The sequence below is a fragment of the Cryptotermes secundus genome, unplaced genomic scaffold (genome assembly GCF_002891405.2).
Source record: "Cryptotermes secundus unplaced genomic scaffold, Csec_1.0 scaffold56, whole genome shotgun sequence".
NCBI classification, from domain to species: domain Eukaryota; kingdom Metazoa; phylum Arthropoda; class Insecta; order Blattodea; family Kalotermitidae; genus Cryptotermes; species Cryptotermes secundus.
The window spans coordinates 1,413,132-1,439,835 of record NW_019744407.1 but is presented as its reverse complement, the minus strand read 5'-3'; the positions used below and the strand labels follow the sequence as shown (position 1 = coordinate 1,439,835).

General features: G+C 39.1%; 2 protein-coding genes across 9 annotated transcripts in view; one reads left to right on the top strand and one right to left on the bottom strand.

Moving 5' to 3' along the window:
- Nucleotides 1-15,657, bottom strand: part of LOC111874649 (stimulator of interferon genes protein) — a 40,424-nt gene extending 24,767 nt beyond the window's left edge. The window contains exons 1-4 of one of the 7 annotated variants that reach the window (XM_023870318.2): nt 15,394-15,657; nt 14,196-14,310; nt 12,132-12,188; nt 4,439-4,620 (exon numbers count right to left, since the gene is read on the bottom strand). In XM_023870318.2, the coding sequence (XP_023726086.1) occupies nt 4,439-4,620; nt 12,132-12,188; nt 14,196-14,310; nt 15,394-15,402 (363 nt within the window). In that variant the 5' untranslated portion in view covers nt 15,403-15,657. Of the gene's footprint in view, nt 1-4,438; nt 4,627-12,131; nt 12,189-14,195; nt 14,311-15,393 lie in introns of all 7 variants that reach the window. The other 6 variants (XM_023870319.2, XM_023870320.2, XM_023870317.2 and 3 more) reach the window with 6 other exon arrangements.
- Nucleotides 15,658-15,743: 86 nt separating this feature from the next.
- LOC111874659 (macoilin) overlaps nt 15,744-26,704 on the top strand; it is a 50,948-nt gene continuing 39,987 nt past the window's right edge. The window contains exons 1-2 of one of the 2 annotated variants that reach the window (XM_023870351.2): nt 15,744-15,984; nt 26,167-26,308. In XM_023870351.2, coding sequence (XP_023726119.1) covers nt 15,905-15,984; nt 26,167-26,308 — 222 coding nt within the window. In that variant the 5' untranslated portion in view covers nt 15,744-15,904. The remainder of the gene's footprint in view (nt 15,985-26,166; nt 26,309-26,704) is intronic. The other variant, XM_023870352.2, reaches the window with a different exon arrangement.

Here is a 26,704-nt window from a genome sequence, read left to right as displayed (position 1 = left end):
GAATGGGATAATAACAGTCTCAAAGGATGGAGTTGTCATTTTTGTAGCCAGGGGAAAGGGAGATCAATTATACCATCTTCAGTGTGAATATTATACAGTGTCAGGCAAGAGTTTGATGTGTAGTATAAGTAGTAAGATGGAAATAGAAAAGAGAATGAATCTTATGAAGGCCAAGGCCCTGAAGTGTGAAGCCATATGGCATCAGAGATTTGGACATATGAAAACCCTACCAAAGTTTTGTGGTGTAGATGAGTGTCAATTAAATTGTGATGTATGCATCACAGGAAAGTTACACAGAAAGAAATTTTGTAAGAATTCCAAAAGTGCAGAGAATGTTTTGGAGGTGATACATTCAGATGTATGTGGAAAAATTACACCACAAAGCTTGGGTGGGAAACAGTATTTTGTAACCTTTTTAGACGATAACTCAAGATTCTCAACTGTTGAAGTTTTAACAAACAAGTGTGATGTATTACCAGCCTTTCAAAGATATGTAGAGAAAGTTGAAGTGTTACAAGAGAGACGAATTAAATTTTTACAATCAGACAATGGGGGAGAATATTGCAGTGCAGCATTTAATGAATACTTGGATCAGAAAGGAATAGGCAGAAGGTTAAGTGTAGCTAGAACCCCACAACAAAATGGACGCTCTGAGAGGTTGAATAGAACTTTGCTATGCATTGTTCGTTGCATATTAGAGAATGCAGGATTGCCGAAGTCTTTCTGGGGAGAGGCGGTACTCACCGCAAGTAATATTAGAAATTGTTGCCCATCTAAAGCAATCCAAGGAAGAATTCCCATTGAAGTCTGGTCTAAGAAGGCATTTACTATAGATATGGCCAGAGAAATGAAAGTTTTTGGCTGCAGGGCTTGGGATCTGAATTTAAATGTCAAGGATAAACTTGACAGCAGAGCAGTTGAATGTATTTACCTTGGTAGTGCTAGGGACGCTAAAGGGTATAGACTCTATAGTGTAAATGAGAAGAAGATTCGCATATCCAGAGATGCTAGGTTTGAAGAAAGTGTTTTTCCTTATAAGACTATTATTCGAAAGACTGTGATTCAGACTAAGAGTGAAACACCCATTTATGTATATGATTCAGACTGTACTGATACAGAAGACAATGTGGGTGGGTCACATCCCAGTGTAGATGAGAATGATGATAAACCTAGTATAGTAGGTAATGACATAAATGTGGATAATTTGGAAAATGTACCCCAAGAAAATGTACAACCCCGTAGAACCACGAGAACTATTAAGCAGAAAGTTGTATGTGAATGTTGTGCTAAAGTAGATTGTGGTGAAATTACATTGGCAGAACCTAAATCTGTAGGGGAGGCGCTTAGTAGAATTGATAGAGATCACTGGATTGGAGCAATGAAATTAGAGATAGAGAACTTGAAGAAAAATCAAACTTGGGAAGTTGTGAGAAAACCAAAGAATGTTAATGTTATAGGTTCCCGGTGGGTATTTAGCCTGAGAAAGAAAGATGATGGCACTTTTAAGTATAAAGCCAGGTTAGTAGCCCAAGGTTTCCATCAAGTTTATGGTATAGATTTCTGGGATAGCTATAGCCCAGTAATGCGACGAGCGTCCTTTAGGATCCTAATGGCTTTGTCTGTTGATAGAGGATGGGAGGTTGATCATGTCGACGTTGTAGGTGCATATTTAAATAGTACTCTGAAAGAAATTGTATACATGCGCCAACCCGAACTGTTTGAAGAGGGTAATGCTGATGATGTATGTTTACTTTTGAAAAGCATATATGGATTACATCAATCTGGGAAGGACTGGAATGATACTATTACTTTCATCTTTGTCAGTTTCGGATTGAAACAGTGTACTAAAGATCCATGTGTTTTCTTTAATGACAGGATTATTGTGGCTATTTATGTCGATGATATGATTATTTGTGGAACTAGAAAGGATGTGAATGACTGCAAAAGACAACTTTCTCAAAGGTTAAACGTTAAAGATTTGGGACCTGTGTCAAATTTTTTAGGTATTAATGTGGATAGACCCAATGGATATGTAATTAAAATACATCAAGAAAATTATGTGAATGAAACACTGAAAACTTTTGGTATGCTTGATTGTAAAGGATGTGTAACTCCAAGGGACCCAAACTATAACAATTTTCTCGATGGTGACAAGCCCTTTGATGAGATTCAGTACAAGGCAGCAGTAGGTAGGTTGCAGTACATTGCCACTTGTACTAGACCAGATATTGTTTTTTCAACAAATCAAGTCAGCAAGTTTTGCCATTGTCCGACCAAAGGGAGATGGCTGGAGGTGATGAGAATTATGAGATACTTGAAACATACAATTAAATACCGGCTGACCTATGAAAAATCTGAAATTGACCCAGTAATTTATTCTGATTCTGATTTTGCTAACGATGTACATGACAGTAAATCCGTGGCGGGTTATGTTATCATGATGTCAAAGGGAGCTGTGTCTTGGAAGTCCAAGAAACAAGACATTGTAGCCACATCTACCAACGAAGCTGAGTATATAGCATTATATGAGTGTAGCAAGGAAGTTATTTGGATGAGAGAGTTTCTGTCAGAAATTAATGTAGCAGTATCTACTCTTAGTATAATCTTTGGAGACAATTTACAGGCAAATGATATGTGCACAAAGAATAAGATTACTGAACGCAACAAGCATTTTAGAATGCGGCAACATAAGATTAGAGAATATGTTAATGATGGAGATATTAGTATCCAGTATGTAGATTCAAGCACTAATTGTGCTGATATGCTGACTAAAGCTACTAATGGTCCAAAGATAAATGAGCTGTCTTTAAAGATAGGTTTGAAATTCGGTGTGGAATTGTAAACTTGTTTTACTTTTGGTTATTGTAATTATAGATTTTGACTGTAAAATATGTCCAACAAGGGGAGGTGTTGTAATACTATAGTTCTAGTGTTGGCCATATTTATTTGGTGATATTTATTGTTTATAAGTTGGTACCACACCCACTGCTACTTTCTTCCTGTGTGTACCTTTGGTATCCTGTAATGTTCATTCAGTCTCCAGTAAACGTTAGATTTGGACGAAGGCGTTTCATTTCTTATCCGTTTTTACCTCGATGATCCAATGTGATTTCACAAAGGAAACAACATTTCCCTGTAGTTTTCATCATCAATGTCATCCTCTTCACTGTCAGACACAGGGTGAGCACCTGTGGGTGTGACATTTGGGGCATCTTGCTCTTCATTTGTAACATTAATGCCACTTCTTGGAATGAAGTCATTATCATAGTCAACTGTATTTAAATATTCCAACATGCCAGAGTCATCTAACCTGCTTGGACCAGCCACTGTCTTGTTAAAAATGTAAAATAACTAACTACATATACTATGTATAAATTCTGAAAAATATAACAAAAATATAAGTAATATAACTTTATTATAAAAACAAAATACTGCCACTAAACTATGATATATTCAGAATAAAACAACTACAACCACAGACAAAGAAAGCGTTGAACCACCAAGCACACATGTGAGCTCAACACTTTTCATCTGTTTCCCCAAAAAAAAATATTTTTGTAAGCAAAGGGATGCCATCTAAGCGCAAAACTGTGAAAAAGGCCTTGGAGAATTAGGTACTATCTGTGTGGCCACCTTTGAGCCATTTATGTAACTAAAACAGCACAATTTAGATGGAGCCAATAGATTGGTCACCTGAGTATTCTGGCCATTACCTTATCCACCAATAGATCGGAAGGCTGAGAGTATAAGGGTTAAACTTCTTAATTCAATACAAGACATTTTTATGCATTCCAAGAAGACATGGAGAACATTCACGGTCAAGTGGACAACACTCTCACTTCATATTCAGGAAGTCCCCAGTTCAAATTTTGGCCCAGTGACCAGTTATCCCAATAAGATTTTTCATAATTTTCCTCATTCACTCCAAAATCTCCCTTGACCTCAAATTAGGCCATGATTGTTTCCTTCCACACTTCCTCCAATTACTTCTGGAATACTCTATCCCTAGTGTTCACATTCATGCTAAGATAAGCCAGAGAGGCATTAATGCCTCTGACTTACCTCTGAATATTGCCTAAAATAATGACGTCAGACTTCACTCCTTTCAAAACATGTATGGTGAAAAATAACACAAAATTTACTGGTTTCTTATGCATTCAACATAGGGATGCTTTGTGCATATGTTTTCATGTTTAGTACTTGCCGATTACTACCTATTTCCAAGAATGAAACTAGCTTGGAGTAATGCAAGTGACAGTTAAGAAAACGATGAAAAAGACTATAATGGCTGCACTCAAGGAGTTACAGGGAAATGCCTGTAAGAGTACACTGACAGAAATATATGACAGCAGAGTAGCACTACAATGGTTTGCAGTAACAACAGCACAGTTTCTGCCCACAAAATTGTTAACTCCAATATGTATTTCAAGTCACATACCAATACAACTATGGCAGATATGCTTGAAGTACAAAGGGTTTTCATGTTGAATGTGTATGCCTTCCAAGCTGCACATAGTTTATCTGGATATCGTCCAGGAATGTGGTGTAGTTCTTCAGCCAACAAAAATGTTCTCAAAGCAACATGTAGCAATACACTAGTAGTTACTCCAACAGCTAATCCTGTAACTGAACATCATCGTCATCATAACTGTTGTCATCAACATTGGCCAAACAACCCTTTTTGAGCCACAGCCTTCCTTGGAAGATTCTGCCAGATTTGTCTATTAATTCAACAATCTGACCACCTCTGTGGTCTAGTGGTCAGAGTTCTTGGCTACAGATCCAGAGGTCTGGGTTCGATTCCCGGCGCTACCAGATTTTCTGAGTAGTGGTGGGTCTGGAACAGGGTCCACTCAGCCTCAAGAGGATAACTGAGGAGCTATTTCAAGGAAAGAGGCTCCGGTCTAGAAAACCGAAATTAACGGCTGTGACGATTTGTTGCGCTGACGACGCGACACCCTCTATCCGCTAAAGTTGGCACTAACTTTGCTGACAAGTGGCGGTGGCTCAGTCAGTATAGTTTGCTTATGGACTAAATCCATGGAACTTATCTGGTTTCACTTCTTTGGATTTTGGGACAACTATTCTTTTATAAAGCAAGGTCATCAGCCTTGCATCCAGTCCCACACCTGGAGGCCTAGGTCTCTGTATTTACAAGGTGCGGCAATAAAGAAACCGGATTACTTTTATGACTCATTTCCGGCCACGTCGATGACGAAGAGGAGGGTAGGGCATTGACCCGTGGACTTCCCTCTACCGTCACACAAAGTTTCATTCACGCGCATCGGTTAGTCTGGCCGCGACCAGTGTTAGAAGCGGATCGTGTGTCTGAGCTCCGTCGGAATAATGCTCAGTGCTAATGTAGAACAACGTGTTAACATCAAATTCCTCACAAAACTTGGAAAATCAATCACTGAAACTTGCAATTTGTTGACAGAAGTATATGGTGATCAGTGTCTATCTCGCACACAAGTTTTTGAGTGGTTTAAGAAGTTTATGGAGGGTAGGAAAAACGTCGGGAACGATCCAAAATCGGGCCGTCCTTCCACTGCGAAAACTGTAGAGAATGTGGAGAAGGTCGCTAGAATTGTTCGAAGAGATCGTCGACTGAGCATTCGAGCAATTTCTGAACTTACCAACATCAATAAGGAAAGTGTTAGACAGATTTTGCACGACGATCTGGGCATGAAAAAGGTGTGTGCTAAAGTGGTGCCAAAAATCCTTACCCCCCAGCAAAAGGAACATCGAGTGAATTGCTGTGTTGACACTCTTGAAAACATTGAAAATGATCCTGATTTCTTCCAAAACGTAATTACGTGTGACGAAACTTGGATTCTTCAATATGATCCAGAGACTAAGCGACAATCCATGCATTGGAAGAGCCCCAAATCCCCTAGGAAGAAGAAAGCGCGCATGAGCAAGTCCAAATTCAAAGCAATGATGATTGTTTTTTTCGATATCCGGGGGGTAATCTACATTGATTGGGTGCCTGAAGGTCAGACTGTCAATCAGGTTTATTATAAAAATATTTTGACGTCCCTTCGTGAACGTGTGCGACGAAGGAGACCAGACATGTGGAAGAATGCCTCATGGGTTCTTCATCACGACAACGCGCCAGCACACAACGCGCTATCTGTGAAGAGGTATTTGGCAAAAAACAACATTCCAGTGATGGAACATCCACCGTATTCTCCGGACCTAGCACCGTGCGACTTTTTTCTCTTCCCAAAAATCAAGTCTGCGCTGAAAGGGACCAGGTTCGAGTCCGTGGATGCAGTGAAAGCAAAAGCGACGCAACTCTTGAAGAGCATAACACAAGATGACCTGCAGCACTGCTTCAAACAGTGGAAAATTCGCATGGAGCGGTGTAGGGATCGGGGAGGGGACTACATTAAAGGGGATAACATTTCGATTGTCTGATTTTTTTTTCAATAAAGGGTTAGAGCATGAATCCGGTTTCTTTATTGCCGCACCTTGTATATTACCCAGTGACAGGGTGGCCCAGTCATACCCCCAGGCACTGGGTTCATCGCCTTCTATGACTCACAGGTCGATGGAGGAGGTATTGTAGCCCATCTCCACACAGGATAACTGAACATAATATCTACATAAAATGCAGCAGACTTACTTAAAAAAATTTTCGTACACTGTAGTTGCTACTTCATATTGTACCCAAACATTACCTACCGGCCTAAGTCTTGAATATTAATACTTAGGACTTAATACCGATCTTGTGTTATAGGCGACATATGCCCATGTTTTCTGCAACTATTCTGAGAATTTGTGGCAAAGAATGTTTATGTAAGAGCTATGTTAGCTGGCGCAGTATATGAATCACTTACCCCTCCCACCAGCTCATTTAAAGAAACTTCCAGAACATTCTAAATCCACAGAACAGTGAGAAGGCTTCGAGAAAGATCTCGATGCGGAAGGTTCTAGAATATTATGCCACCCAAGATTATTTAATGGACTGATTTCAGATGGCACTGATACAGTAATACAATAGTATCAGCAATATATAGTAGTATACAGAATGTGTGTATACATGTAACATTCAGTGTGCAGTATTCATAATATTCAGGGCATTCATTGTAACCATTGGGTGTTGTGTACCAGAAAAGTTGTATCCGTGACCTAAAGTGACTAATTTGTAAAATCGTGTAGTGTGGTGGACAATAAATCAAGTTCAACAGTTTCATCATCAAAGTGTGATCCAGTGACTTCTTCGATAAACCTTCTCTCACCACAGCAACACGTGCTGAGCTCTGAAGAGAATCTCATGCTGACACCCTGAACATCATTCCCTTTTTCCTGCCCTCAAGCCATTCTCCACATTTCGACGTGGTTCTAAGACCACATGGCATCCACAACTATAACTGAGGCTACATCATTGAGGGCGCAAAAATATTGTTAAAAGTGCCATCCTCAACATGGGGCAGTGTCAAGAGCAGTTAAAAGTGGTCGTCCAGCATGTGGCTACTACGCAAAAGGAAGGACTGTTAAAATATCATGCTCTTTACTCCATTATTAAACAAACGGCAATTTAACTTTTGAAATTCTGAACTTCAAAGTAGTGCTGCACCTACCAAGAACTACACTGAAATAGCAGAGCTCTATCATTCTGACACCTAAAAAAAAGCATGAAACAGCAACAGACAACACCGCATGACATGCTTTAACCAAATGAGTTACAATAACTACAGTCTATATATATGGATTTTATAAAAAATATCAGTTTTTTCACTCACAAGAAATGTATGGCTCAGATATTTTTAAGTCCTTAGTTTTCTATATATACATATGCATTGTGAAGTCTCACTTTAGTATGGTACCCCCCTGAAGATAGCCTTGTAAGAATCCCTGTAACAGGCTGTGGAGGCCCATAGGGTTGTGAGATGCTGAGGTTCCCACATTTTCTAGACAATCAGCTCACAGATGGTGGTGAGGTTGTCAGCCTTATGCACCAGCCACCCTTTACCCCCAAGAACATTCCTGGTACTCATTTCTGTTATAGACTGAGTCGACCCCAGGGCCATAGTGCGGCTGGAAGGATTAGAAAAATTGAAAAAATCCATCTCATTGGGATTTGATCCCGTGACCTTCTGGCTTTTGTAGCATAGTGCCTCAACCAACTATGCTACCGTGTGCCCCTCAAAATAAACTAGATAAGATGATAATTTGCATCTTGTTCTAATACTTGTATACAGGAAAGTGAACTTTACCAAAAAGTAGCATACATTACAGGAAAATAACCCAGCTCCTATATTTCAATTTCAGTGCATTTAACACGACAATGACCAAGCATCACAGAGACCTAATACAGAATACCTTCTATTGACACTTGACTCAATCATATCATATGGTTCAACAGGAGCTGCTGCACCTATCAAGAAACTGTTACCTATTACGCTCCAGCTTTTGCTGAAAAGACCTACAGAGGGGAGGTATGTGTATTTATGTTAGAACAAATCAACATTTCAATAAAATTGATATTTCTCATCACAGCAAGGAGCAGGACTTTGAAATCTGTGCAATTCAATTAGTAACTAGAACATCTAACCTAATTATTTTAAGCTTGTACAGAGCTTCTTCAGGAGATGTTCATGAATTTCTAGGGAGACAAGACACAACTTTAAAATATTTGTACAATCTAAAATCTGAGTTTATAATCTGTGGAGACAAACATAACTATCTAATGAAAATAACTAAAATCTGAGTTTATAATCTGTGGAGACAAACATAACTAAATATTGAAAATAACCATAAAAAACAAGTAAGTTCTTTACTGAAGACTTATGATTTGTCACACACTGGTGAATTTTGCAACAAGAATTCAAATTCCTCGAGTACAGCCACTGATAATATTTTTATACATAGTATAAGGTTAAACACAGAGGAAAATAAGTATATGTTGCTGTCTCGTCACCAAAAAGCAGGGCAAAATCATGATATAACGATAGGAAACAGATGTTTTGAAAATGTGGCACAGTTCAGATATTTGGGAATGATAACAGATCGAAACCTGATTCAGGAGGAAATTAAGAGGAGACTGAACTCTGGTAATGCTTGCTACCATTCAGTCCAGAACCTTTTGTCTTCTTGTCTGCTGTCCAAAAATATAAAAATTAAAATATACAAAAGTATTATTTGGCCTGTGGTTCTGTATGGGTGTGAAACTTGGTCTCTGACATTAAGGGAGGAATATAGACTGAGGGTGTTTGAGAACAGGATGTTGAGGAGAATACCTGGACCGAAGAGAGATGAAGTGACAGGGAGATGGAGAAAACTGCATAATGAGGAGCTTCACATCTTGTACTGTTCTCCAAGTAGAATGATCAAGTCAAGGAGGATGAGGTGGGCAGGGCATGTAGCACGAATGGGGGAGATGAGGAATGTGTATAGGATAATGGTGGGAAAGCCAGAAGGAAAGAGACCACCAGGAAGACAAAGGCGTAGGTGGGTGGACAATATTAAAATGATGTAAGATCTGAGGTTTTCACGGCAGTGACTATGAAGAAAGCCGTCTTCTGGGATGTGGCACCGTGTAGAAATTGGTTAAAACAATTTCTACATGGCGCCACATCCCAGAAGACGGCTTTCTTCAATATTAAAATGGATCTTAGAGAGATAGGATGGGATGGTATGGATTGGATTGATCTGGCTCAGTATAGGGACCAGTGGAGGGCTCTTATGAACACGGTAATGAACCTTCGGGTTCCATAAAATGCTGGGAAATTCTTGAGTAGCTGCAGAATTGGAGCCTCCTCCAAAAGGGCTCAGCTCCATGAGTAAGTAAGTACAAGGTTAAGTTGTTCTTGTACCTCTCCTAGAGTCAACGACCTCTCAGACCACATTGTTCAATTCCTTACAGTATATAATATTACTACAATACAATCTAATACCCTTGAAACAAAGAACCAGAAAAATAAATATTGAAACCAATGCTCAATTTCAGCATCTATCAGAAAATGAAACATTGGAACCTGTTTTAAAAATAAGGATACAAACTATAAATTTAACTCTTTTTTATGTATTTTTCTAAATATCTTTGAAGCTAGTTTTCCTATTTACAATAAAAGTGTAGGTAGAATAGAAAACAATTGGATTGCACAAGGAATAAAAATGTCTTTCACATGTAAAATGAGTCTATATATATATATATAGCAGGAGCAGGGATCTTCCCTGATCATCTTAAGATTTCAGCAGTAAGACCACTATACAAAAAAAGGTGACAAGAACCAGTATAAAGGAAGCAGTCTTCTGGGATGTGGCACCATGTAGATGTGGTGTTAACCGACGTTTCGGAGGAATGTATCGCCTCCATCTTCAGGGTAGAAGGAAAAAAAGAAAATCCGCAAGTGAAGAGACAGTGAGAACAGGTGCAAGCAGACTAATTTTGGAAATAAACTCAGCTATATGAGAGCAGGAAAGGAAGGGACAAATCTACATGGGAAATCAGTGGAGAGGGAGAGGGGAAGGGTCTGGGAATGGGAGCAAGGTTAGAGCAGGTATAGGATATTGTGTCAGGGGAGAAAGGCAAGGTTAATGGGAGGGCATTAACCCTTAAGCTGGGGGGGTTTCTATGTGAGTCAGTCATGGACTATGTGGCCTTGTGGATCCAGCGTCATGTCCCTGAGGGGGGGATTTAGGGAACAGATGAGACGCTTCCATGACTTGCTGAGACAGAAAGGGGGGAGGGGCATTCTGTTGGTTGAGGCACTATGCTACAAGCTGGAAGGTCGTGGGTTCAAGTCCCGATGAGGTAATAGGATTTTTTCAATTGACCTAATCCTTCCAGCAGCACTATGGCCCTGGGATCAACTCAGCCTCTAACAGAAATGAGTACTAGGAATTAATTAAATAATTTTCCTGGGGAGCAAAGCGCGGCCAGCGCGTAAGGCTGACAACCTTACCGCCATCTTTGAACCGATTATCTAGATAATGTGGGAGCCTCAACATCTCACAACCCTATGGGCCTTCGTGGCCTATTGCAGGGATTGCTTTACTTTTTTTTTACTTTACTTCTGTGTAAATCAAGAAATTTTGTAATTGAATTACATTTTGTTTGGCATTCAAGGAGCAACAGAAAGTTGGTTCAGATCCTACCTAACAGATAGAAAACACAAGATTGAAATAAAACGATCAAATTTAACCAAAAGTATCCACTCAAACTGGGCAGTTCTCCTGGGGTCAATTTTAGGGCCTCAGCTTTTCCTAATCTATACAAGTGACCTCCCTCCTACAATCAACACCTCTTCAATACTAAAATATATGCTGATGACACTAGTGTCATAATTTCTAGTAAAAACATTAGACAATTTCTGCATACCACAAATGATGGGTGTCAAATCTTCTAAATCTTGTAGAGATCTATTTCAGAGACAAGAGTTCTTAACTCGTCCATATGAATACATATTTTCATTAATAATCTTCATTACAAATAAAGAAAAACATTTTCAGACCATTGCAGATGTACACCTTCAAAGATAGTTTACAAAATGCCACATGAATATCAATAAAAATGTGATAGTTGCAATTATTAGTCTTGTTGGTGACTACAGCTTCATTTTCAGTTCTTCAAAAGCAATTACATGAGTCCTGTTCAAGTAAACACCCACAGTCACTAATAATAATACTTCCTCTTGTACCATTCAAATAAATAAGATACTGTATTTGTAGAAACATAAAGAGACTTTTTTTTCCTATATTTATGATGTGAAAAAAGGTGTCACTTTTATAATTATGAACACAGCATAATACAAGTATACTTCACAAGGATGATGTTTACATAACCAGTAGTACAAATTACTCGGTGCTTTCCATATGAATGGCATTGCTATCCAGAGCACAAGCATATGTAGGATGGAACTATTAGTTTACACCTACACTATATAATGAACTTCCTGTTTTCGTGGATTCAAGTTTTGTGAAAAGGGATCACCTTATATTTCATTAAGTATAATTACAAAGCAATATCCAGAGTACTCAAATTATATCCCATTTGTAATCACAACAAACAATCCCCTCTCCATCTCCACAAAGGTACCAATATTATGGTTCGAGGCTTATTTAAGTGACAGGTTCTCATTCATTCAGTATATTCCTTTTAACAGTTCAGAAGCTTTTCTTACCTTCATACATTATGACCTCTCCCAGGCCTTCTTTATGGTTCACCACTACTCCTCCAACTGAAAAAAAAAAAAACAAAAATAAAGAAATGATAAAGACCCAGTCAAAGATAATTTCCATCACCAGCAACCTTTTTGCCATACAATTTTTAAACATTTCCATCATAAACAAACCATAGTTTCGCAATGGTCAATTCTGGGGACTTTGTTTTTCGTAATCTACATAAATGACCTTCCTCCAAAAGAGGGACTAACTATACCAATTGGGACTGAGAAGGTTTTACTTGAAGACGGAGACAGAATCCAGTCTCCGAAACATTGTGTTCTGAAATATAAACAGAACGGTGTTTTAGATAAAAACAGGATGATGGATGTCAAGAAATATAATATTTGTAATAAATACCTTCTCTGTAACCACATTCACTGATGTCACTAATGCCATAATTTCTAGTAAAAATTTGAGCTTTCTGTATATTATCAAACAGACCTGTCTCTTCCATAAGCAAATGGTTTACTGATAATCAATCCACCACAATATTCACTAAACAGTGGATATGATGATAAATACACAGAAGAGTCTGTAAACACCAAATTCATTGGTTTAAAAATTGATAACCACTTAAAGTGAAAAAATCACATATCCATTGGTTCCTAAGTCAAGAGAAGCATGTTATGCTGTTAGATCTATGTCACATATCAGCAATACTCACATTCTCAAATCAATTTATTTTGCCCATTTTTACTCTACAATCAAATAAAGAATAATTTTCTGGAGTAATTCATCTACCAGAAAGAAAAGATAGTTACCATATTACTTCAAATATAAGACACACATTTTACACACTTTTTCCTCATTGAAAAATTGAGGTGAATCTTAAATTCAAGGAATGTGCACCTTTCTATTTTCTTTCCTTAAACTCACATTCAAGAACTCGATGTGTCTTAAATTAAAGAGTGTTTAATATGGTATATTACAAAACAACACTGTTAGAATTATGTGGATAATAATCCTAGAAATTCAAGTAGAGGTCAATTTAAGAGATTAGAATACACATTTTCAAATTTCACTTTTGATATCCACTCCACTATTATTGATGCTGATGCTCTTTTTATTTTGCCACTAGGCATATATGATTGTCTTTACTCAGCATGCCATCATAGTATTTAGGGACAAAGTGCTTGAATGGTTTGTTAATTGACATATTAAGTGGCTGTAACTGACTTCTCAAGCCACTAAGAATTATACACTAATATATTGGGTTTTTGGACTTTATCCATCATCCTGGTTTTTAAGATAACTAATAAAAACATGACATTTCGGAAACTGGATCTGTTTCCGTCCTCAGGTGAAGGAAAACATCTGCATAGAAATGAAGGGTCTTCATGCAAAGTGATCATTACACCTGCCTGATTTTTACCATACTTGGAACTGCCTTAAAACACTTAGTGGAAGTCTTCATGTCAGATTTTAAAATACTTTGTCCAGCAGTTCAGATGTTGATATCAGGTCACAGACAAATCGTCAGACATGACTTCCTCATCAGCTCTTCTTTCTTACTTGCTGAACAACGCATAAAAAAGGAAGGAAAAAAGTAAGTAAAGGTATCCCTGTAACAGGCCATGGAGGCCCATAGGGTTGCGAGATGTTGAGGTTCCCACATTTTCTAGACAATTGGCTGATAGATGGCGGTAAGCTTGTCAGCCTTATGCACTAGCTGCTCTTTACCCCCAAGAATATTCCTGGTACTCATTCCTGTTAAGAGGCTGAGTCGACCCCAGGGCCATAGTGCGGCTGGAAGGATTAGGTCAATTGAAAAAAAATCCAATGACCTCATCAGGACTTGAACCAGGGTCCTTCAAGCTCGTAGCATAGTGCCTCAACCAACTATGCAACCGCATGCCCCCCGCTGAACAATACATATTAGAAAAGTTGACAGAAATGGATATTTATGCTTTTGTTCAACCAGACTGATTTAATGTTAGAAGCATATGCTGCCTGTTTTTATTGGTGAATGTTGAAAGCATATGCACTTATAATAAATCTGTCACAATATAAATATATCTTACTAATTAATAAAATAGCAATAAAACCAGCGATGCACATCTGTGCTCTGTTGCCTCTGTCACCTGGTAATCCACGTGGATACTGAATTCTAGATCCATCACTTTTCTCCCTTGCTACCTAGACAGAGAAGCATGCAAATTATTTAAAAAGCCAGTGACAGCAAAATTATGGAAACTACAACTAAGTGCGGTCATTATGTGACAGATGACAAGAGGTGCATTCCAGTTTGAAGGTTGGGCTTACGAGCCACCACCACGATAAACTGTAGAAACTTCTGTAGCAGAAGTTTAATATGGAAAGGTTGAATCTCAGAAACTTGTAAAATGTCAACCTTCAAGAACAATACAGCCTGAAATAGGTCTGATGGTTTGGAAAACTTAGAAGGATATATAGATATCAACAAGTTAAGGAAACAACAACAGATAATATTCAAATTTCACCCAGAGCCTAGGTTACTGAAAATTAAACAGGAACAAAAGCAAAAGTTTGAAGAAAGAGGCGGGCCAATTGCAGTGGCTGCAGAATCTGAAACAACTGAATGTCAATAACATCAACAATGTAAAACATGTAAATGGACCACCTCTTAGAAACAAGAAGAGGGAACACTACAACAGAAAAACAGAAAGAGGCGGGCCAACTGCAGTGGCTGCAGAATCTGAAACAACTGAATGTCAATAACATCAACAATGTAAAACATGTAAATGGACCACCTCTTAGAAACAAGAAGAGGGAACACTACAACAGAAAAACATATGTAATGTGCTTGAAAGCTAGCAAAGATTTGTACAAAAGTATACATACGTTAGAAGAAGGATTGCCAACCTGGCATAAGCATTATTACAGATCCCCAAAATATTTTGAACAGTTAAAAAATTACTTTCATGGGTGATTAAATGTACATGGGAGTTAAATTAGGCAAACCGAAACACATACTCCTGACTCATTAGTATTTCATCATTCTTGACGAAGTTTTAATAACTATTCAAAAATATAAAACACTGAGCTACAGCGAAGCTCCCCTCCCCGCCAATTTAAAGTTTCTTTGGGGACAGGTGGATCTGAAAGCATCATTCCACATATTTCTGACATTATCCTCCACAACACAACTGCGACAGTGAAAATAAAGACTTTGTGTAATAATACTTCAGTATTACGTATCCAGCACGAACTTCGTGTTAAACTTGTATTTTAATTACTCACATTATACATTTTACCACCTCCGTGTCAAAATCACTGACTACAAGTATTTACAAAATACGCCATTACGTACTGCCAAGACATCAGTCACTATGGTCACTATCTTCTGTACGTTCTGTATCTACTTCGCTCTAAAACCTCTAAAACGAAAAAACGAAGCACACACACTTAGAACACTTAGACTTAGAAGACCAGAGAACCAGAGTACACGTCATATCGATCGATGTCGATTATGTTACCACATCGATCACAACACAAATCTCTCAGATTGAAAATTATGCCTCCCAGATCGTACCCAGTGCAAACCCAAGAGCACTTCGGCACGCTCTAAGGCTCTGAGGAGATCTAGCAGGAGATACTATAAACTCTAGGTTTACGATTTAGTAGGCAGTGGTTCAGACGGATGACAACAAAAGAGGTTGTTAAAGGGGGAGGTAGTGGAATAGAATTTGAATTGAATTATTTTGCGTTGATTTGGTAAGATTATATTAAGGCGGTGAAAGTGACAAAGAATATGAAGAGAAGAAATGCCGAATGTGGCAAGCTCCGGAGGCCTTTAAAGCGAAACAAAATTACTGAAGGAATTTATGGAAGGTGAGAGCAATCGCCATATGTTTATCAAAATGGCTGACTTATAACAGGTTAAGCATAGATAATACCTTCTGTTTACATCTAATGGTGTAGGAATGCCATTATCGAAATTAAGCCTGTTGTTTTGAAGATCGCACGTATTTTTGGAGATATACGTATGATGCTTGAAATAGTCATAACGAGTACTGTAGATGTTTCTGAGTGGTGAGCTATCATTCAGGTTTCCTTATTGAATGCCTACCTTCTACTAATGTGCTTTGTAAAGTGTAAAGCAAGCATTTAAATATGCATTATGATGCCTTATTCTGGCCATTAATATCAAAGTAGAAAGCACTTTATCAGTGATTTAGAACTGTCAAATTTTGGGACAAGATTCTCACTGCCCTAATATGCGAAAATGAGCATACTGAACTTCTTGAAGTGTTAGTGATTGGCTGGAATAGTATAGTTGTAGTACTTAGAGCTGACAGTCCTCCGACGCGGAGTAGGAGAAGTATTGGTAGTGGCAGGGAGAGCTCCAGCATGCCGACAAGTGTGGTGGGGAATGCGGTACAGGCGTTCTCAAAAGGAAATAACTTCTTACCTCATTGTGTTGCAAAGTGATGGTGGTTTAGTCTCGTTGATGTTCACACATCCGATGTTAAGTTTTAAGTGCCGAATGGCAGACTGTTATGCACTATACACTATTATACACTTTTCACTCTTATATACATGAAGATTTTATTTACATATTACACGGGTCTATTCTAAAGGGGCACACCCGCAGTGTCTGCATAGATATCATCTCCACATGCCTGTCCTTCCACGTCACCACCAGATGAATCAGAGCTATAATCAGAACTGTCATCACTATCCCCACCAACATGGAAGACGAACTCCCGTCCTGCATCCAAAAGGCCTTCCCATGCCATTAATTGTTGCTCAATGTTCCTTACATGTTGGCACCTACGTTGCCATTCTTCTGCAGTTATGGAAGCCAATTTTTGGTCTGCCAGTTTAATGACGTCATCCGTCTTAAATGTGGTATTATTTTGAGCAACCCAATTTCTTACGGTGGCCCATATTAACTCACTTGTGTTGAGTTCTGGGTGATACAGAGGGAGTCGTAAAATATTGTGATTGTGTTCTGCAAAGATTCCATCTATTTTATAGGAAAGGTATTTTGGTTCGAGTGGTAGGATCATATTATATATGTCTGGATTCTGCAATGATGAAAAATCAGTGTTATTGAAGGTAATAGGTGGAAGGTAATATTTTAGCCAGGATATCATAAAATCTCTTCTTGAATTTGAGTTAGGGGCTGTGTTTAGTTGTACATTATGATAAGGAGCATTAGCAATGACAAGGACAGAATTTGGGGGAAGGTTAGGAATAAGTCGCTCCTTTAACCATTTTTCATAATTGGTGTAGTCAATGTCACTGTGGTAGTCTCCTGTTTTTTGGTGGGATTTGAAGCGGACATAGGCATTAGGGATGAAACCTTTCTCTCCCCCTACATGTATAACGATGAGCCGTTGACCTTTAGACACGGGAAAATAATCCCTGGATGGATCCATCACTCCATGCATATGGGGTGGTGTGCGATGAATGAATATAGGTTTCATCCCTGTAGATGATTGGGTGGCCCTCATCCCTATATTCTTTAATTTGCCGCAAATACTGAAGACGTTTGGCTCTGATATTATATCGTTCCACCAGTATCTGCCGATTATTTTTTGTTTTCTTCCAGTGGAACCCCAGTGTCAAAATAATTTTCTTTAATGTGGAGATGCATCCCTGAAAATCTAACATTTTCTTCAACTTTTCGTGAACTTTTTTCAGGGTTTGTCTCCGTTTTTCGACTATGTAGAAGTCATTAATTGTCCTTCGCACCACAGACTCGTTAAAGTCATCCAAAATGGCTAGTGTAGATTTCCTAGGTCTTTCTCTGTGGGGTGTCGAAAAGGAAGTGGAAGCCCCAGATTCTATATTTTTTGTTTCTCTTGTGGGGTCTTACGTCTTATGTAGTTTTGTCATTACTCTGATGACAACCCACTTCTTCGGGACAGTCTGTTGGTCCTGAAAAGGACCGTGGTTGCTGAGATGCTTGACCGGTGAGGTAGCGCGGCGCACGCCGGTAGGGAGAGAGGTTAGTTGTGGTGAGTGGACTGGCCGTAGTGCGGCCGTTGCTTTATCGCCGTGTGGCAGATGGTGGAGGTTGCTTGATCACAGCGTAGCGGCTGCTGGTGAAAGGCTGGTCGTTGAGCGCGGTCATAGGAGTGATGAGGCAGTGGCTACACCAGATGCCCAGTGGGCCGGACAGGGACACGACCACCGGCGAGTTCAGGCAAGGTGTCCCAGTGAGTCGGGTGTGAGAGAGCCAGAGGGCCGAGGCAGTTGTGCCTGGCGCAGCCTGCCGATGCCTCCGAAGACCGAGCGCTGGCGACGAAGCCTGCTGGCTGATGTTGCTTGAGTGTGGCTTGATCGTAGACTGAAGTCAAACTGATGCTGCCGATTTGCGGCTGCTCCTTTTTATACACTGCTCGGTGGGTGGAGCGAAACTTGAAATTGAGGAGGAAGGATTTGCAGGGCGCTGATTGGCTAGTGCGCGTGATGATGTAGATGCGGGGCTAGCAGCGAACGCAGTATAAATGCGAACGTTTGGAGCAATTTGATTGGTTAGGGCGAGTGATGGTGAAAAGTGATGTGAAGAGAGTGCATTGCAGAAAATGCGTGATAATGTTGGATGTTCCCACACTGTTATTATTCTTCTGACACTACTTTCCGATACACCTGTTGTCTTTGCTACTTCCACGCCTATTTTCTTCACTGTAATTGTTGGCCCAGCCTCTTTCATATACATTACTAACAAAATCTCTTTATTGTGAATGCATGTTAAAAGAGATAGAAAAAATGTACAAATATAAATAAACAAAGAAGAAAATCAACGAATAAAAATAAACAATAAAATAAAATATCAGTACAGTAATTAGAGAATAATACACTCAAATATGATGCCAAGAGTCAAAAGTTTTTAACTTGACTGTACAAGGAAGAATGCTCTTGAGACGTCTGCTCGCACTGAATGCAGATGAATGACTAATCACAACACCCCTCAACTTTCACGAATGGACCTGCCCATCCACTGCGCAGCTTTTCCTGGACTGTCACCTCTAAATACTAGAACATTAATGTGTTTTATTCATAGTTATATAAGGAACAATAATTGCAGGTTAAGAAGAGTTATGTGGAGTTCACATATACCCAAGATTAAGTGCTTGTTTCTTTTAAATGCAATGCACTTATACATTTTGGAGTACATATAAGTAGTAATATTTGAGATTAAAAAAAGGGTCTGCACTATCTTTGAACCATGTTTATGTTTGTTCTTTGTCTAACAAAATAATTGTGGTACATTTGGGATAATGTATTTTTATGTGAGATATAAATAGATACATTTTCTACTTACTTTTCAGTGTTTATTTTTTGTCTCTATATGCATTTATACAATATTTATTGAAATTTTTGACTGTCCAGACCTGATAACAGTTCTCTATGGATGCTTTAGTCATTTTGGAAAGGATGACTGATATACTGGCAAGGTGCAACTTGTTCCTTAGATCTAGATAGAAGACAACTGCCTTTTCTTATATTCAGTTTGAGTAACTAGAAGGGGACAATGTCACTACAAGTCTGTAGTTTTCTGAAGATGTGAATTTTGTATTTTGATAAGTAGCTGTTGTAATTTGTCTTCAGAAGGGTGTAGCTGAACCCTAAACTGAGGAATGTAACTGCACCCACATATGGGTGTCTTGAGTTCTATCTCTGGGAACTGCTTTATTCTTGAGAGTCGTTACATGATTGACTTATGCTGATTGCATGGTGACTTTGGCTAGTTAAAATCAGCCAGTTGGAGGCGAATTCTTGTCTTGGAGGGGATGTCAGTTCGGATCTGTGTGGAGAATGAAACAGTGCTCCTGTAAGATACCTGTCTTTCGGTCTCAAGGTAAAGCTATCCCTGTAACAGGCTGTGGAGACCCATACAGTTGTGAGATGTCAAGGCTCCCACATTTTCTTGACATTTGGCTCACAGATGATGGTGAGGTTGTCAGCCTTACATGCTGGCTGCCTTTTACCACCCAGGAAGATTCCTGATACTCATTTATGTTAGATAGTGAATCAACCCTTCCATGGCTGGAAGGATTAGGCCAATTGAAAAATCCAGTAACCTCATCGGGAATTGAATCCGTGACCTACCAACATAGTGCCTCAACCAACTACACTATCCCCCCCCCCCTTCAGGACTTGGTGTCTTAATTTGAGTCAGGTGATTTGGCTTCACTCATATTTGTCTAAAGTAATCAGGCCTTCATTTTGGAATCTTAAATTTTGGCAATATTAAAGAGCTGTATTTTCTTGCACAGAGAAAGTTGCAAAGTTTTGCAATGAAAGAAGTAAGCAGTTTATTAACAGTGGAAGTTGTTGTTTATGTTGTTGATTTGGAGTAGTGGACTGACTTCAAGGGGGCAGTTTCCAGTTGCCTCACTTAGTGCTGTGGCAAGAACCTGGGAGGAGTTACATTGTCTATTGGAGCCTGCATATAACTACAAAGAAAGGAGAAGGGATGGTTGCAAAATATTTTGGTTCCCTTTGATAAAACACAATCTTAGGTGCATATATGACTATAGTTATACTGATTTTGTGATTCAGGTTAACTCTTTATAATGGACCTCATAGAGAAGGTGCTCTTTATCCTGTCACCTAAGGATGGAAACAGATTCAGTTTCTGAATCATGTTTTTTTCATATAAGATTTTGGACAAAGTCCAAAATCTCAGTAATCCCTAGTATTGTACACCACTGTCATGCAGTTACCGGTTTCTGTACACTTTGTAGTGGATGCAGTTCATTCTGATTGTTGGTGAGAAACTGTAATTATACACAATTTAAGTCTGATATTTACAAACTTTGTAACTTTTCTTACACTAGCACATTACACAAATCTGGTAAAGCTTGTCATTGCCACGCTTTTGGCTTCTGGCCAAAAAAGTACATGATTCACTATCCTAGTCTTATCACTATGTCACATGTTGACCAAAGTCCACAACTTTATTTAAAACTATTATAGAAAGCACCGCGCACTATACGAAGCCATTTTTACCAGCCCTCTGAAATACCCATGCCACATGACCACGGAGCACGTGTCTCGCTGTGCACATGCAACCTTTTAAATTTCTTAAGCTAGAGGGCAGAAGAATGCAGCCATTGAAACAAATGATGCTTCATTATGTTCCCAATAGATAAGTATGCACTCTAAAGTCACAATACAGGTTTTGTTGAACGGTTTTGTTGATCGCATCAAGGATGCCGTGTTTTTCAGAGATCGACATATGTCGACCACAGCAGTGTAAGTGTTAAAAACAGGTGATACGCCTAACTTCCAAATATAATTGTTCAAGGTTAACAAACAGTAATACTTTTTGCTTATGAGTTCCTTTCAGGCCTGTACTTTTAACCCATTCTTCCTTTGCTGGCTACATCAGAAACAGCTCATCTTCATAAAGCATCTTTGCTTTCTGTACAGTTATTTCAGGAAGTGTTTTTTCCAGATCTTTTGCTAGCCTGGCTGTAATACTTTGTTCCTTCCTTAATTCATGAGCTTTATTTATCATATATTTAGAAATACACAATTTATCTGCTGTCCGTTGAACCGCGTAACTTTTTGGCACTACTGTCAACAAGTTCAGAACTGCTTATTCAGAAGACATCGTTTTTGCTTTAATTCATCCATTAAAATAGGGTGATCATCATATACTTCTTAAGATTGTTTTCTGCAGTTATCGAAGACTTGAGATAATAATATGCTAGGCAAAGTGAGTGCTTTGGCATTTTCGAAGTGACGATTTGCTTATGCAACCTTTCTTTTTCTACAATCTAATCTGTTTCTTTTGCAACATATGCATTTTCACTGGAGTGCACCCTAAGGTAGTTACAGAGAAATATGGATTTTGAGCTCTCATTTCTTCAGAGTCTTAACCTGAGACATTCCTGACAGGATTTTTATTCATGGATTTTTCCCCTTCAGATATTGTTTTTCGTTTTAATACTCATCATAAACTTACTTCTACATTATTTGCATAATTTTATGTGTTTAATTAAGCTAGTATCTCTTTTCTGGTGTCAACATATGTCCATCTTAATTCATTTTTAATGGTTATCTTGTGGTTTCTGAATGAACTACAACAAATGTTTTTTGGGGTGTATAATAAAAGGTGGTTCAAATATGACCGGGACTGATTTGTGTGTAAACAAGCCGCACTGCACAGCAGCTGTGCGACCTTGAGAGAGTGAAGCCACAACCTCCACCCTCCCTCCTGTTCAGGTTAGAACCTGTTCAGTCCTGTCTGGGAGTTGCTAGAGTGATGAGCGAACAGAAGGTACCGCGGAACCTGGAACAACGCAGTGTGATCAGATTCCTCGGAGAAAACATCCTGTCTGCTGAAATTCACCACAGACTCCAACAACAGTATGGGGAAGAGTGTCTCTCATGGACACACATGTTTGAGTGGTGTAAGTGCTTCAGAGAGGGCAGAGAGCGCATGGAGAATGAACCACGTGATCGTCGGCCGCGAACATCCGTCACCGAGCCAAACATCGATCGTGCAGACGCGCTTATTTGTGAGAATAGGCACATCACTATCAAGGAACTTGGAGCAATGCTGTCCATAGTGTTGGTAGAGTAGAAGACATCGTGAAATACCACCTGCACTATTGCAAGGCAAATGCACGGTGGGTACCACGCACTTTGATGGACGTGAACAAAATGGTGCGCATGCAAGCTGCCAGTCGTCTCCTACAGCAGTTTGAAGGCGAAGGTGATGCATTTTTGAAGGCTGTAGTGACCACCGATGAAACGTAGGTGCACTACTTCATTCCCGAGTCCCAGCAGTCATCACGCAAGTGGCGGCATACCAGTTCTCCCAAACCCAAGAGAGCACAGAGGAGCCATTCGGCAGGAAAAGTGATGGCAACGTTCTTCTGGGACTGGCAAGGGGTTATCCCTGTAGACTTTCTGACAGATGCCAGAACGGTCAATGCAGCTTATTACTCAGACCTCCTGGCAGCAGACGTGAAGGAAAAGTTCCGATCCAAGCGGAAGACAGGTGGAAAGTGGGTAGCCTTCCTTCAAGACAATGAACGCCCCCATACAGCCAAAACAACAATGGAAACCCTCTGGAATTTGAAATGGAACCTTCTGACACATCTGCCATACAGTCCCGATTTGGCCCCAAGGTATTTCTACCTGTTCGGAAGGCTCAAATCAGACTTGCAAGGCATGTGGTTTGTGGACAGCGCCATCATCCATACTGTTCAGGAGTGGATACACTGCCAACCACAAGCCTTTTTTGAAAAGGGCATCAGGATGCTTCCAGAACATTGGAAAAAATGTGTTGACTCTGGAGAGGAGTACGTTGAAGACCAACATGTGCGAGTAAGTGTTTGGCAATTATGGTTTAAAAAAAAATCAGTCCCAGTCATATTTGAGCCACCTTGTATATTGACAGCAGTAATATTTTCATGGTGAAAGCAGATACTTGCAGTTTCCTCTGCTTCTATTTATGGTCCACAACAATATCTTGTTTTGATTTTTTATTTCTGCATATAAGACCAATTCTTCTTGTATATCATTTTAAATTGTAAAGTATTCTGTCTGTAATGCAGCAAAGTCAGCCCTTTCATAAAGACACAAAAATGTATTTAATTCATTAAAAGTGTGTATTAAATATTTTAAAATGTCATAAACTATGTAGATTCGTTGTCATTGCTACATGTTTCGGCTGCACATGGGCCATCGTTAGGCAATTATTATTTGGGGAGACCACTTCTCTGTATACTTTGTCCTTAGTATCCTCGACACATCGTTGTTTGTTAATTTCCTTCATAGGATATTTTCATCCTATCTTTTTTAGCAGCTGTTTCACTGTTCCTTTTTAGTGTATAATTCACTTTACTTGTGTGTCTGGTGCTGTTTGTTCCTTGTACTGAATGCCCCAATGCAACAGGATGCTCAAATATAATCTTGTGTATGTTTTTAAATTACACTCTGTGTACCATTAATTTAAAGCACAAGGGTTATTAGTAGGAGGCCTACAATTTCCAAAAGACATCTACACAACAAAGGTAAAAGGAATACCATTGTTGGTAGAGTTATCTGCTAACTCAGCTCTGTGTTGTTACTGATTTGTTAATTTTAGCAGTATTTCCAGATTTTTTTAATACCTGTCAGTGTTCCAAAGTCTCCAAAAGAAGGATGAACATGATGTTCGTTCATAATTACATATTTTGATTTCTTGACAGTGGAGCAGAAGTTAATTCTGGTTATTGTTTCCCCCCCCCAAAATAGGGAAAGAATTTGTTTATACTGGATAAAATTTTCAGCTTTATGAGTGCAATCCCATAGTGTTTTTTTAATTGTTTAAAGAGGGGCTTGTACTTAGGCAATAACTAAAAAACTATTGTAGATATATGTATAAACGTTTGCCTGTAGATTCACTCACTCGTGGAGTTGAGCCCTTCTTGAGAAGCCGCCAATTATGCAGCTACTCAAGAAGTTCTCAGGGTTTTATGGAACCTGAAGGTTCATTACCATGTTCACAAGAGCCCTCCACTGTTCCCTGTCCTGAGCCAGATCAATCCAATCCATACCATCCCATCCTATCTCTCTAAGATCAATTTTAATATTGTCCACCCACCTACGCCTTGGTCTTCCCAGTGGTCTCTTTTATTCAGGCTTTCCCACCAATATCCTATATGCATTCCTTTTCTCCCCCATTCGTGCTACATTTCCTGCCCACCTCATCCTCCTTGACTTGATTATTCTAATTATACTTGGAGAAGAGTACAAGTTATGAAGTTCATTATGCAGTTTTCTCCAACCTGTCAGTTCATCCCTCTTTGGTTCAAATATTCTCGGCAACACCCTGTTCTCTAACACCGTCAGTCTATGTTCTTCCCTTTCACACCTATGCAGAACCACAGGCAAAGTTATGGTTTTGTGTATTTTAATTTTTATGTTTTTGGATAGCAGATGGAAAGACAAAAGGTTCTGGACTGAATGGTAGCAAGCATTACCCTAGTTAAATCTCCTCTTAATTTCCTCCTGAATGAGGTTTGATTTGTTTTGGTCATTGCCAAATATCTGAACTGTGCCACATTTTCAAAACATCTGTTACCTATCTTTATGTCATGATTTTGCCTTGAATTTTGGTGATGCGATAGCAATGAATACTTAGTTTTCTCTGCTTTCACTTCTAGGCCAACCTCACTAGCATCAATTAAAGTTTGTGTGTTTTGCTATATGGTATCTATATGATCCCCCAGAGATTCACATCGTCAACATAGACCAACAGCTGATGTGTCCCACTTAATTTCACACCCATCTGATTTTCCTGGACCTTCCTAATGGCATATTCTAAAGCAAAGTTGGAAAGCAGTGGCAGTAAAGCATCCCCTTCTTTTTGACCATTCTAGATAGGAAAATTATCAGACATGTGTTTACCAGTTTGGACTTAACCATATGTTTCGTTTAATGACATTTTAAATCATTTAACAAACACTTTTAGTGAATACATTTTAGTGTTCTTTTAAGAAAGGTGAATTTGTTGCATTATAGATGAAATATTTTAAAATTTTAAAAATGGTGCCCCAATGCAAGAGGATGCTGAAATATAATCATCTCATAAGCCTACTTTTATTTTTTCGAAGTAGTGAAAGTAGGGTAATACAAATCATAAAAATGATGATGGTGTGGTTGAAAATTATATTTCAGTTTTTATTCATTTGTCGTGAAATGACCCAAGTACTGTTTTTATAATGACTTAAAACAATAGGCACATGTGCTAATCATCTGCAGTTGATAAATTGAGTTTGCTTTTGAGAGTGGTCATTTTGCTATTTGTGAACACATGTAATAGATACATAAACTGAAGGAGAATTCTAGCTCCCTTACTGTCATTTTAAACATATTTGGTGGACTGCTTATAAGTACATCAGCTCATCTGTTACCAGATTGCAGTGATTCAGCTCACTAAGCTTGAGATAGTTGAAGTTCAAGAGCGAGAGAGTGAAGCATGATGTAATGCTGTTTTTATGGTGTTAAAACATATTTCCTGTTGTTATTGTTTTGAATATGTACATTTCGTTTCAGTACATTACTCTACCTAAAGTTTCTAGTATTATGGGCCCTGGTGTTGCTTGCTGATTTTATCCTGGAGTTCCGATTTGAATTCCTGTGGCCATTTTGGCTGCTACTTCGAAGTGTCTACGATTCTTTCAAATATCAGGGCTTGGTGAGTACGTTATGTTACTACTAGGACCTTTCTCTGGTAGTGAAAATACCTATTAGCTGTGGGTTGTCCATTAGAATCTGGGCAAGAAGAAATAACATCCTCACTCATATATTCGTATTCCGTATTGAGGGGGTGGGTTTCCCCATGCACTTAGACCGGTTATTGGTCCATTGTGCGTCCCCCTTTTAATTTCTACTGTCTCCATACCCTACTGGTACTGGTGCTCGCTATTAGCCCCTTTCTGCCAGCGAGGTTCCAACCTTCTACTGGCAGTGGTATCTAATAGTTAGTCCCTTTCCGTCAGAGAGGTCCCCCCTCCTCTGGCAGTGGTACCTAATACTTCCCCATCTACCGGAGGCATTGGAAACTACTTTGGGCTGGAAACTTTTTTTTTTT